A 13,632-nucleotide genomic window follows, 5' to 3' on the forward strand; every position below is an offset into this window, starting at 1 on the left:
AAAAGAACGAGACTCGAAACAGAAGGAGGCTGTACAGGGACGTTCTGACCAACGCTTCGGTGAACCAAGCCATGTTGGAGAACGTGTTCGAGAAAAGGTACAGGAAGCTTCAGCAGCTAACACGCATCTCCGATAAATTCCACTCGACTATTAACGTTAACGTGAACTTGATCGCTGTGTTTGACATTAAAAAACGCCCAGAGATTCCGTAGAATATTTCTTTAAATACGACGATAGCAACGAATTATACGCACGAGAATCTCTACAGCGGATCGCACGATTTCATTCAATAATATTGTACATTGTGTGCTTAATACTAGATACGATGAATTAGAGCAACAAGCAATGGAACAATACAGAACCTCAGAGGAATCTCTGGCACTTAAATATCAAGTAATGACACTTTATTCTTATATTCGCTTACCTTTGATCATCGATCGCCTCCTCTGAGCCATTGGTCGCGTTTATGATCACCACACGCCGTGTAAATTGCCGAAAATTATTAGAGCGAAACGAAACGCGCGTGTTCACTGCGACACACCACTAAGGCGACTGAAGTCGAAATCGAATTCGATCTCCGTCACGGACGCAGGCACGAATGTTACCGAAAGACGCACATAACGCCGATGTTATTGTAGGAGCTCGAACGCCAAGCGATGGAACAATACAAGTGCTGCGTGGAGAACGCGCAAGAGGATGGCAGTGTCTCGCGTTCGCCAATGGACGACGGTAAGCTCGAGGAGGGTTTTCGAAGGAACAGCGAAGAAAAAAACTGTGTGGATGGCGGAAAATGTTCTGGTTTTGGAAAATGCAGTCCCGTGGATACGGACGAAGCAGAGGAAAAAGGTTTAATCGCATCATTTTCATTAGCCCTTTAAGTACTACGCGTATTCCTCGTATTGTAAAAACGATGCGATTCATCTGTACGTAAAGGATTAACCATGTTAAATAATGTCTCTCGTAAGCATTTAGAAACGTAAAGTAATCATCGACCAACGATTCGTAGATAATCTTCTGCAAGATCAGGGTGACTTAGTGGGAACGGGGGATAGAACCGAATCAGGTATCGCTGGCCGATCTTTATCCGATAAAAGTAATCGATCGAACGTCCAATCAAAAAGTTTGACCACGTTGTCGCAGAGAGTGTCTTACGGATCGAAAAACACAAGCAAGGGTGCATCAGAAGATAAAATGAACAGAAACGGTAAATAGGGTGGGAACTTGATTTGAAAGGTTGCGGATTTCTAAATACTTTTACGGCGAAACGACGAAAGGATTGTCACCAGTTTCAGTCAGGGCATCGTCGAAAAGGCGTCTGATACTGGTGTCACCCTTCGAGAAAGAATCAGAGGCCAAATTGACAAGATCGACCGATCTAGAGGAGTTCTATTGCATCGCGCAAGCGAACAAAAATATCCTCGGCTATTATAATAACTCGAAAGTCGGACAAATCGGCGGCGGAGACGAAAATATAACTATCATTCAATCACCCAGAACCGAAGGTATGGATTGTTTCAAAGTTCCCCGGCGCAAAGGACACGTGATAATTTTCCAAATATTTTTTTACTAGTCTGGCTCTCGGGATTTTGGACAACGTGAAAACTGGAATTCCAGAAAGGATTGAACCTTATCGGATTACACTTATTGATTTCACGTAATTATCATACAATACACGAGTTCATGTATTTAAATATAGTATATAATAAAATCTTCTAAAATACTGTATAATAAGTAATGTATATATACATATACGTATATGTATATATATATATATTTCAATAAAAATGTTGACATTTTTCAGTTATGAACGCACACTGAAAACACAACCCATCTCTCGCGAACACGTACACGTGTTTCGTTTTGTTCGTTATTTTATCCTTTAGAGAAACAAAAAGGAAGAGAGCAAGTGGCAGTAACTATTCTAAATTATTACTATTCTACGAAGACTATGTATACGTCCTTAATGATCGAATCTGAATAGCACAGTCTATGTAAAAAGTATTAACGTTCGCTTAATGAACCATTTAACGATTATATCGAATACGAACGTGATAAGAAAATGAAGTGAAATAGCCTCTTCAGTCTTCGGTTAAATACTTATACTCTTGTGTATCTAAACGATGGTTCCTTCTTTTATGATATAGATATAACACACGCACACACAGACGACAGTCGGGATAATCTATCTTAAGAAAGTACTTCCTAATACTAAATCGTAAAAATATTTTTAAATAAAACTGCAAGTATAAATTGAATAATAAAATATTACATGTATATAAAAACAAGTGTTTTTTTACCCCCTTAAATGTCTTTTCACTCGGTTTCTTCCATGTATAGAAATCGAAACACTTGTATGTAACATCTACATATGAAAAACCACAGCATCCTAGCAATATAGAATTTACATACGCTATATGGAAACCTTATTATATTCGATATGCATATATTTAACTTCTGGTTAAGCTTCATCTGCAACCAACACTCTTTTCCTAGCAAAATTAGTTCGCGAGAGTATCGTGAGATCACAAAACTACCATTATGGAAAACTAAAGCTACTACTTTCTAAAGAACAAATAATATCTATAAATCAATGTTAATCTACACCGATGCGAACATCATCGTTTTAGGAACTAAAATTGTACGAACACGATGCGATACAATTTTACATTAGTAAGTAATAGTACCGATTTTAACACGAACGTAATCATTTGAATCTTACGTCGCAACAAGTTGCCTACCAATTATCGAGAAATTCAAAACCAGTTTTCGGTATAGTCCTCTCCTCCTCTTCTTGGTTCAACTGAGAGGACTGAAAGCTACTGTAAGAGCTAGGCGTCTCTAACAGAGCTGTCGATTCATTAATATCGCTCGATTTTGTACGCGACATTACGACTAAAGTATTCGACTGACTTTTGTCAGTATCAGAGTCCCTTTCCCTAACTAAACTCTCCATGTCATCTGCCAAATTATTTTGCAACTTTAGCAACGACGTTTTGTTCATCAGTTTAGCAAATATGCTTCCGGAATGATCGCTATCGAGGTTGCCGTTCAATAAACTGTTACACTGGTCGTCCTCGAATATATTACTCGAGAAACAATCAGATTGAAACCGATTAATCGCATGTGCGGAAGTGTAAGGATCATTCAAACAGTTCGTATTGTTCCTCTGCGATTTGGCTGGACTCGAAAAGTGTGGTGATTCTCCAAACTGAGCTCTTATTAATTTCGACTTCACATCCTCGTTCGAATCTATTACGCTGAGATTCATTTGCGATTGGGTCATGAACGAGAATGGAGCCGAATGTTCATCACGCCACCGTAATGTCTATAATGTTATAGTGAAAAAAAAATTGCTTTAACCAACAAACTTTAAATCGACACTTATCTAAAGTAACGTCTCGCAAACATTGCACTTTTTCAATCGTTCAGCTATCCAACTAAAATTCTTCACCTAATAAACAATAAACTTAAATATGAAGCAACTTTCCTGATTGCAAGCAGTAGACAGTTTCATTCGACTATTCGGCCAACGCGTCATTTGATTCACAATGAAATTATGTTATTGTAACTGAAAATACTACAAACTTAACTGTATACTTACAGATCCAGTCTCATCAATGACATACTTCATTCCAGTCTGAATGCGTAGCTTTGGATACCATTCTGGTAACTCTTTAATAAGTTCAGGCTTCTTCAAAGTATACTTCAACGCAACTTCTGGTTGAATTATGGTTTCATTAATAGCTTGATTCTTTTCTGCTACGCTCAACGTATTCCATAGACCCTCGTATGCTTCCTTAGTCGCAGTTATATCCTCTCCAATTCTTTGCGCCAGAGGATTTATACTATAGAAATATTGTTCAGCCCTCGAACTCAATGTAGCACTCATACCGATATTTTCAAATCAACGTGTACAGAATATCTGTAATAAAGAAAGGATAAGCCATTATTATGTTAATTGAACGGTTACAAGGTATATTACAAGATAGAAAGTGAACCATAAAACAGCCAACAAAAAAAAACTCAAGTATAGGTTATAATAGAACCCGAAAACTTCTAATTATTGGTAATAAGGAAAATGGTAGGGTGTCTTACGAAACTAAAGGTTCAGTTATAATAAACACAAAACGTACAAAGTAGAATTACAAGAAATATCGGTAAAAAATTATTTTTCGAACGCTGCTTAAACATCAAGTGACAGACTTTAGTGTCATGTTTGAATATCGCTTCCGTAAATGGTACAAAGAGGGTATTAGAAAGTACAAACGTGTATAACAATTATGTGTACTGATATTTTTAAGTCGATAATGTTCAAAATGTTACTAAAATATAAGGGAACTTGCGATCCTTCGGAACGTGTCGTATAGAAATACATTGAACGCTTAAATCTATCTTACACCTTGTTTATGGTTATATATATAACACTATGTTGAAACGAAAGTCATAATTTCGTAAATATTCGCATATACACAATCCAATATGTACATAATACTTAATTAATGATAGACAATGCTTGAAAGTATAAAATAAAAGGTCCAGAAGTAAAAGAAAATATAATTACATTACAAAACGGCGATTAAAAGATCTCTTGAATAACTCACTCGAAACCGCGGTTCTGCACCAACAAACGGAAGTGAACCACCAGAATCATAATCTAATAGAAAATTTGAATAAAATCACAATCTATCCTGTTAATTACATTAGACTATGGTGAACATATTATACTGATGAAACGAAATAAACGAATATTGAATAAAAAATATTAACTTTCCTATTTTACTTAAAATATATTCGATTTACTTATATAGGACCACTTACAAAACAAGGTGAAGATTAATGATTTAATTATTTACAAAACATTAAGTAAATAGAAAGAAGGCACATAATCAATGACAATAAATCTTTAATAATTAATCATAACTTTTGTATATCTCTTTCGACAATTTTATAATTTAATAGAAATTTAGATCTCAACGAATACAGTGGTAGATTCAGTAACCATTACTCTATTCAAATTTAACAGAATCGATGGAAATTCGACAATAGTGCGACGTTAAATTCGATATAAATTCAAATTGTGAGATTAAAATGACAAGGAAGGATATTAATTTATTCATATTAGCACATCTCCTAAAGATTTATTTCATTTCGCTTATTAAAAATTATAATACGACAATTCCATGTTCACCATTAATCCTGTAAAACTAATATTTCGAACAAAATTAACAATTAAATCAATATAGAATTTAGTAGTAAAGATTCGTTCTTTTTCCACGAATCTTTACGATCTTCATTAGAAACTAAGAACAAGCATAATGCCCCCTTGTTAGTTGTGTAACTAACTAGATTTCATTAAAATTATTATATACTTCACTTTTTTTTTATTATCATACAAATATATACAATGTCGTTATTTTAAATCAGTTCTTGCACGTTTTTAGTAACCGTTTGCATTTCTACACATTAAACGGAACGGATTCTTATTTTAAAATATACATAACTTGTCAAAAGAATGATAATTATTTACATATAGCGATGTTTTAACAGGAATGATAATAAATAAAAATCGCGTATGATCTCATAAGAATAAACGTTGGCTGTTTTAAGTATCACTTACATAGTTATTAGTAATTGTATAGAGTTCAAGTACAAACGAGCATTTATGCTTTAACCGTAATCTTTTTTTACAAAATATATTTACAACCGGTAGTATATCTCGATAATCTGCATGAACACGAAATGAAACTGTCCGACAGAAAAATAATTAACACATAGTTTCATCGTGTTATCCCTGCAAACTTTCTGATTTATAGATCTTTTATTTAAAGAATGGACGCGTTTTAACAACACCATGTGATATAATTATCGTTTCAAGTAGTCAAGATACATTATAATTCTCTAGATGAACGAATCTAATAATTAGGTACCTTTGTAATTTTCATAGCTTATATGTAGTATGCTCCCGATGGTAGATTCAAAACTTTTCAAATCGGTTGCATTTTCATTTTATACTCTTTTAGTAGAAATCAATATAATTTTTTATAAACGTAAAAATTGAGAGTGATTCTTCATTCTACATCTGTGCGCGAGGATTTTAAGGATTTCTTACGACTGCATATCTTAACAGATGAAACATTATACACATGAATTCCGGTACATTAATGAGAAAGTGGCACTACGTGCTGGAACCATAGTTTAACTGTGTCGCGTGTATCGTCAGAAAGTTACTTCTGCAAAAATACATTCGACCAGTTTTCATTCGTGTCTTTATTAAAAAAAATATACTAGTGGTACGCACAATTCGAACAGTGCGTTGAAGAACTTTTTCCCCGTAATGATATATGACATATACACGTACACTAATCTTCTCGTAATGATTGCATATCTCGAAACTTGTTCTATATCATTTTAGAGTAACACGAACACCTCTTGAAACCTTGTTACAAATACTGTATTGCTTTAGAATTGTATAAACTAAAAGTAACTATTTAAATTAAAGGAGGAAAGTAAAATTATCCAAAACGAAAGAACGAAAAATATGTACGATATAGAAAAAGAAACAAAACTTGGCGGATTCGCTTGTTATATAGAATAATTGAAAACAACTCGAGTCTGTACTATATAATCGATCTAGAAAACAGGGAATATAAAAGTCTGTTATATTAAACAAGTAGTCTTTAAACAAACAATGCAGTCATAATATGTAACTCTTACCGATGAAAGTGACGGAGAGAATAAAAATATCGGAAATAACATAGGCCAAGTGTAAAATTCTCCACAGTTACCTGTTTGACAAATGTTTAAGAGGACCCAGACTTAGGATAGATGTAGCACCAAGCGCACCTAAATTGCAAGTGTTAGGATTTCGTGGACCATCGATCGTGATTATCGGTAGTCCAAAATATCCGCCCGTTTGAGCACTAAGCTGCGACAGCGGAATGTAGCTTTGTATACCAAGATTTGATAAACGGTTTAACACGTGGGGAGATTTCAAATCTACAACAGGTAGCGCTAATTCTGCACCACCGTTTTGTGCTACAGTATCAACCTCTTTATGATACGCTTGTTTGTGCGTTGTTAATGCTTGAACTGTTGGATATTGGGCCGGACATAGATTACACCTGGTATCAAACATCATTATACATATATATATATATATATGTACAGAATGGTTACGCGAAGAAAGTATTAAATTAACTTACTTGTGAAGTAGTTTACTTGGTGCACGATGAGTAGCCATATGTTGAGTTAACATTTCTTGGTTCTGGAAATTCTTCTCACAAACTTGACAAATAAGCAACGCTCTAGAACAAATTATATTTCTTTTTTCTTTGTCATTCGAACAAAATACCGAGAATTCTGTTGATTTATCTTACCGTGGAGGTCTTCCACGTCTAACTACTGGCATTTGCGGTGGCGTATCTTGCGTTAAATCTACAGTAGGGGGTCTTGGCGGTCTCTCCACTTCATTCACGGCTGTTTTGTTCTGTTTGTTCTGAGGAACAGCAAACTGGCCCTGTTCCTGTTGCTTTTTTTGTGAATTAGCTGGTATGATAGAAATAGCAGAATTCAGATTGAGCGCTGTAACATGCAAAGGCTGCTGTGAAGGTGTAGCCCGCTGTTGCTGGGAAGGGATCTGCTGTTTGTTTTGTTCACTTGATTTATTTTTATTTGCAGCTGGAGTAACAGTAATACCTCTGGCTGCCAGTACATTAGCCACAGCCTTGGCGTCAGACTTCTTGCCACCAACACCCGATGTATTCTGCACTTGAGCTGGAGCGGAACCTTTAGATTAGTAAAATAGGACTTTTTTATTCTTGCAATGCACCTCTTCTGTGAATAGTTAAGTATTATTTTCATAATTTGATTCCAAAATATAATTAAATGAACATATCAAATAAATGCGCAAAAGTAAACTTAAAAAATCTTGATAAAAATATGAAAACTTATTCTGGGTACCAAAACTAATTCTTAGAAGAGGTATTTCAAATAAAAAAAATCATATATAATAGTGTAATATACACATATATAAGAAAAAATGTTTAGTCAATATTAAAAGTACCTGGTTGTCTAACACTAAGAGTTATAGAATCTGTAAGATGTATAGTAGAATCATTTCTGTTCGACTGTTGAGTAGTAGCACCTTGAACATTTTGTATAACAGGCAAACCATCGTTACGTTTCTGTTGTGCAATAACATGACAATCTGCGTCTTCATTCCTATCTGGCAATAAAACATCCATTCGACGTTGTTTTATGGCAGAATTGTTCTGTTGTACTTGCATTGATTGTTGCATAGGACGTTTCATACGTTGCCGTGGTGTTGGCGCAGTTTGTGGTACTCGCGGTGCCCTACGATACGTATCAGAAAATTGAACTGCTTAATATAATTTATTTAGTAGAAACAAATGATCGTTTTCTCTAAATCGAATACATGTATAATACAATGGTAATTTTAATGAGCGTAATCGAAGTTGTTATTCACTTGCAAAGAGTTACTCTTCATCGCACATCTGGTAAACAAAATACTCAGAGTATTGTATCAGTAAACTTCGAAAGCTACATTCATATCCGATTCCATTATTTGTTTTCAAATACATATATCGTCCTCGATTTCGTATATTTCTCTGTTTCTACGTGTATTCGACTTTGATTACAAACTAATTTATTGCTGGTACATTAATGGTACTTGCCTACTAGTTTGAGCAACAGTAGGATATCTCCCGCGTGAAATTTGTTGAGACAATTGGGGATGCATTTGTGGCGGTGCGGTCATTTGCGGATACGCACCTGGCCCGTACTGTGGGTATAAATGTGCTATGTGAGGAGGATAGTGCATGCCCTGTGGACCAGGAACTCTGTACAGCGGTGGTCTTCCTGGTGGTTGTACAAAATAATTTGGGCCAGGGATCATAGTATTAGCACCTGGTGGAAGACTTGGAGGCATTTGCGTTTGCGGAAGTGGCATACGTTGTACTTGTTGAGCTAATTGTTGAACGGGAGCGGGTAACTGCTCGAAATTAACAGGTGGTATTATCTGTTGGCCAGCACCAGCTGCCGTATTATATGTAGGAGAGTTTGTTTGATGTGGAGATGTTAAAGGAGAATTTCTATTTATTTGCTGAGAATTTGGTGTATTTGGAGATTCCATTGGTACCGCGTGAGGCGAGTGTGTATTTAATTGCGGAGACGCTTGACTCAGATGAGGTGAATTCTGGTTCAAATGAGGCGAGCCGGTATTTAAATGAGGTGATAACTGGCTTACACTCGGAGAAAGAGGTGTTCCGTGCATTTGAGCCTTATGCATTGAAACCTCCAATGGTGAATGAAATATAAGGTTGATACATTCCGGTATATTGCACTGATAGTGTCCAGCTTTGCTTCGATGCTCGTCCAAGTGAGCGATATCTTTAAATTTCTCGTTACAAACGCGACAAGTATTAACAGTCTCCGCTAACTTTTCCAACGAAACATATTCAGTCTCCGGTGGTAAATTATTCGACAATGCTTCATTTTGATTATGTCTTTGATGCTCGATCAAATTTTGCAAAAGTGATCCAGCATTTTCAATATTATTATCACCCCCCTGCTCAGATTGCTCTTCACTTTCCTTGGAACTTTCATTATTCTTATTTGATAAATTAGTAGATAATTGATTCCAGTTAAAACCAGTTGTGTTTTCTGCTGATTCTTCGGGCTTATCCTCCTCCTCGCACACTCTTGTACAATCTGTTGCATGATTTGAAAATGTAGAAGACTTTGAAATGATACTAATAGCTGGATTCTCTTCTAAATCGCGTATCATATTGGACTCATGATCTCTATCATCATCCTCTTCTGAATTGTCAATTAATTGCCTAATAGACCTAGATCTGAAATGATAAACAGAAGATCATTGTAAAAATATTTCATTTTAAAAAGAAATATATATATATATATATATATATATATCTTTTTAATACACGATATTACCCAGATTGTTCACCGAGCTTCTTTAAATTTTCAATCGTTTCTCTACACGTTGCTTCCAGTGCATCTGACTCTTCATGATCTTCTGTCTCTGAGAGTCTTTTATCTGAATTGTCATAGTGATCCGTGCTTTGTAGGGGACCTTGTAGATCATCAACATTTTGATCTTCTTTCTCAGATGGATTTGCCATATCACTCCCTACACCAGAATCACCCTCGTTCACATCTATGGATGGTCTATCATTCTCTTCCAATGGATTGTGCTCATCAGTATTAAATTTAATGCTCCCATACTCATCCTGCTAGTAACAACTTTATATAGAGTTGCATTAATTATTACTTATTCAATTTACTGTTGCCACATACCTGTTGTTCTACCATCACGTTTTCAAACGGCTGATTAATCGAACTTTCTGTATCTTTTTCATGTCTTTGATCATTCTCTGTTGCACCGGCCACGTCTCCTCGTCTATTATGCTCTGTTTCTAGACTAATGTTGCTTTTCACAACTGTAAAATCTTCAGACTCGGATGACTTTCTCAGCTTGAGTTTCAGAGGATCTGTAGAATTTTGTTTCTTCAGTGTTAATTTTAGAGAACCATTCTTCTCTGGATCCAGCCAGTACGTATTGTTATATTTCTTCTTAATGCTTTTCAGATTTGTAACTTTTCTTAAAATTATACGCGGTGTTCCTAAATGTGTATGGATATGTGTACGCAGCTGTTTTTTTGTTGCAAACTGTTTTCTACAAATCTCGCAACTGAACAACGAAAGTTGTAAAGAGAATATTGAATTTTGATCATCTATGTGTTTATCTGAAATAGAAAGTACACCCAAAAATTACAAGGCATCTAGACAATTGCACTGGTATTAATATTATTTCACTAAAAAGGAATAATTCGTTTTGTGTACGAAAACAAACAACTAACACTAGAGCAGAATGTCTAACCGCCTATTCGACCAAGAACATCCGAGGAAAATGCAGACTGAATAATTTGCCGCGCTTTCGTATCTTTTGTCAAATCGATTTAACCAATATGTTTATCCGTTAATCGAACGTAAAAGCTACGCATCAATTCTATCCATGCACGTTTTATATTTCAAAATTTAATTGGTACATCAACGCGCGTTCCCAGTGTTACAACAGATGTAAACAATCGATGCTGATGTATATGCAGCAACAGCAAGTGTTCACGCAAAATGGTTGCAGTGGATAACCTAGCGCAAGCGAGATAATTGCCTTTGCTTTTGCCGAGAATTGAAAACGGGTCTCTCCAATCGATACTGTCTAAAGAATGAATATCATTGGCTCGCTTCATATTAGCGCAACATTCCCGCCGTAATATAGCTCGTATCAAAGAGCACTTCGTGATTATGCATAAACTGTTTTTTTTTTTTTTACCGGCCTTAAACGATCACATCAATTTATGGAAATATTACTTAACGAAGGAAATAATTCATATATACTGTTAATCATTTACAGGAAGCAATTTAAGAAGGTAATGCGATACTTTTTACAATCATGTGAAGTTTCTATCCGATTTTATCGTCTTAACCCTAATTAAAGAGAAAACGTCAATGTTTGCGTTCTACCAAAGTTCATAAAAAAAATTTACGTTATATCAAAAATGCTTGTTATCAAAAAAAGCTCGACTTTTATCGTACATTTGATTCACTATCAACAAAATCCTAACCTGTTCTCAAGAGTTCTTAATGGCCATTCTTTGTAGCACTGAATTGTTTCTAAGATAAAAATTCATGAAATTTGTTCAGATATACATTCAACAATATATAAATTAGTTCCTAAAAGTAAGAAAAGTATAGATTTTAGTATAGAAGTTACAGAAAGTATTATTTTTAAGAGTAATATTTTAAGTATAAATATATAGTTTTAAACAGAATTGTATTAGCTCGAATATGAAAAAAACTTAAAACCATAAAGTTAAACTTTAATATTGTTTGCTTTGATTCCCATATATCATTTGTTTTATTTGTATTCAGTATCGTGCGAGGAAACATACCAAATTTTTGTAAATCGTCCACTGCATCGTCCTTGCAAATCCTACTTTGTTCAGAAAATCTAAATCCCTTAAAATCTTGATCCAATGGATTGTTCATTTCCAATCTGTAAATATATAATCATTGACCATTTTTGTTATTACATAATATAATCATTACATAAAATTTATTTTTAAATAATATTACTAACATTGTTATAGTTAGTTACTTATTGATGTATGTCATACTTACAGGCATTGTTATCAACAATGCAAATAATCATGAGATTATGAAGAAAAATTTATCTTGAATTAAATAATTATTCATTAATAATTAATCAATTTTTGCGATAAACAGTTCACAGATTTTACACGTTTATAATATATTTTAGTCACTGATAAAATTAATTAGAATCGCGCAAAAATATTTAATCGCAAGATATACTGTTTTATTTAAAGTTAACGAGAAATGTTGATAGATGTTTACGATTGGAATCGAAAAGTTGAATGATAATAAGATCAATTAAACACGACATAAACTTTCAACATGCGTCAGACTGTGTGAAAGTGTTGGATTTGCTTTAAATCGATTAATTCTGATTTGGCGTCGATATCGCTGAGACTTCAAAATAAGGTGAACTCACGATCTATTCGATAGATAGAAAATTAAGTGGAGACAATGGTAAATAGGCCTATTGATGTTTATATGATGCAGTTTTTCTCGGGTTATTATGTATAGTTAAATATGGCTGTCAGTAGTTGACAATGATCACTACGTTGTTTATGGCACATTTGTAGTAGCGATATTCAACGAAGGTAAAATCGGCGCGTCAACTGCGATGCCTACCGTACTCAATCTGAACTTATTATTAGTACGTGTTATATCGAGCCGCCAATATGGCGGCGACGCGATGAAACCCGCGCGTCCGTCAGGATAATCAACTCAATGTGAATTCGTGCCGAACTGTTGAGGCGCGTTCAGCGACGGGTTCAGAGTGTTCAGATGCGTTGTTTTGTAAGAACGCGCGCGCGCGCGGGGTAGCGTGCGCCGATCGCTGCAAACGCCAAGCTTCCCTCTCTTCTCTCTTCTCTTCCCGACGTTCCTGTCTTCGTATGTCTAACTTCTCCTCCACTGCACACCATTACTACCTTTATCCACTTCTCTCCTCTCCCCTCTCCCTCCTCCTTACTCTCTTGTTCTCCTTCTTGATTTCTTTACCTCCACCGTCGCATCTTCTTTATCGAAGATCAAGGTGGGTTCACTTCCGCTGCATGTTTCTAGTTACTTAGAACAGACGGAGGAATAGATGTGTATTGCGACATCGCGATATGCCCTTCGAGCAAAGCCCAACAAAACAAAAGGGACAGCCCGGAATGTATGTTGGAGGTAAAAAGAGTAGGGGGAGGGTAGAGAAGGAGCCCGAATTGAAATTAAGTCAACCTAACATGCACTCAAGTATGAGTAGGGAGCCAATCCGCTCATAGCGAGTACTGTCGACGCAGGCGCAATTCGAACATCACCGTAAAATTCCCATCCCTCGCTCTCTTTCTCTCCCTGCTTTTCCCTCTACTCCCTAGTAACAACCCATCTCTTTCCCTTCCTCTTCCACCAGTCAATTCTCTTTTGTTTTTTGTTATTATTCTCTTTCTAACTTCTATTCTCTCT

General features: G+C 35.5%; 2 protein-coding genes across 5 annotated transcripts; both read right to left on the reverse strand.

Moving 5' to 3' along the window:
* Positions 1-2,298: 2,298 nt before the first annotated feature.
* On the reverse strand, positions 2,299-4,625 carry LOC143423821 (uncharacterized). 4 transcript variants are annotated; one of them, XM_076895409.1, is made up of 3 exons: positions 4,562-4,625; positions 3,602-3,922; positions 2,299-3,325 (listed from the first exon to the last, which is right to left on the reverse strand). In XM_076895409.1, exons 2-3 carry the CDS (start codon positions 3,887-3,889, stop codon positions 2,735-2,737), a joined length of 879 nt encoding a protein of 292 aa, XP_076751524.1. In that variant the 5' UTR covers positions 3,890-3,922; positions 4,562-4,625; the 3' UTR covers positions 2,299-2,734. The 4 variants fall into 4 exon arrangements, with proteins under 4 accessions (XP_076751524.1, XP_076751522.1, XP_076751521.1 ...); XM_076895407.1 differs by lacking the exon at positions 4,562-4,625 and adding an exon at positions 4,268-4,386; XM_076895406.1 differs by lacking the exon at positions 4,562-4,625 and adding an exon at positions 4,134-4,386.
* A 1,404-nt stretch (positions 4,626-6,029) lies between these two features.
* On the reverse strand, positions 6,030-13,341 carry LOC143423460 (uncharacterized). Its single transcript, XM_076894818.1, has 9 exons — positions 12,220-13,341; positions 11,991-12,094; positions 10,336-10,784; positions 9,973-10,268; positions 8,694-9,872; positions 8,063-8,352; positions 7,377-7,785; positions 7,203-7,304; positions 6,030-7,121 (listed from the first exon to the last, which is right to left on the reverse strand). Exons 2-9 carry the CDS (start codon positions 12,085-12,087, stop codon positions 6,782-6,784), a joined length of 3,162 nt encoding a protein of 1,053 aa, XP_076750933.1. The 5' UTR covers positions 12,088-12,094; positions 12,220-13,341; the 3' UTR covers positions 6,030-6,781.
* Between the last annotated feature and the right edge of the window lie 291 nt (positions 13,342-13,632).

This window comes from Xylocopa sonorina, chromosome 5 (assembly GCF_050948175.1).
Source record: "Xylocopa sonorina isolate GNS202 chromosome 5, iyXylSono1_principal, whole genome shotgun sequence".
Lineage (NCBI taxonomy): Eukaryota > Metazoa > Arthropoda > Insecta > Hymenoptera > Apidae > Xylocopa > Xylocopa sonorina.

Bases quoted from the DNA above. Each gene is read 5' to 3' on its own strand.
- LOC143423460 (XM_076894818.1), bottom strand. From the start codon at position 12,087: ATGAACAATCCATTGGATCAAGATTTTAAGGGATTTAGATTTTCTGAA. The intron at 7,786-8,062 runs GTACTTTTAATA...ACTAATCTAAAG, and splicing joins TCTTAGTGTTAGACAACCAG to GTTCCGCTCCAGCTCAAGTG. The intron at 7,305-7,376 runs GTAAGATAAATC...AATTTGTTCTAG, and splicing joins AGACGTGGAAGACCTCCACG to AGCGTTGCTTATTTGTCAAG.
- LOC143423821 (XM_076895409.1), bottom strand. From the start codon at position 3,889: ATGAGTGCTACATTGAGTTCGAGGGCTGAACAATATTTCTATAGTATA. The intron at 3,326-3,601 runs GTAAGTATACAG...ATAACATTATAG, and splicing joins TCATTGATGAGACTGGATCT to ACATTACGGTGGCGTGATGA.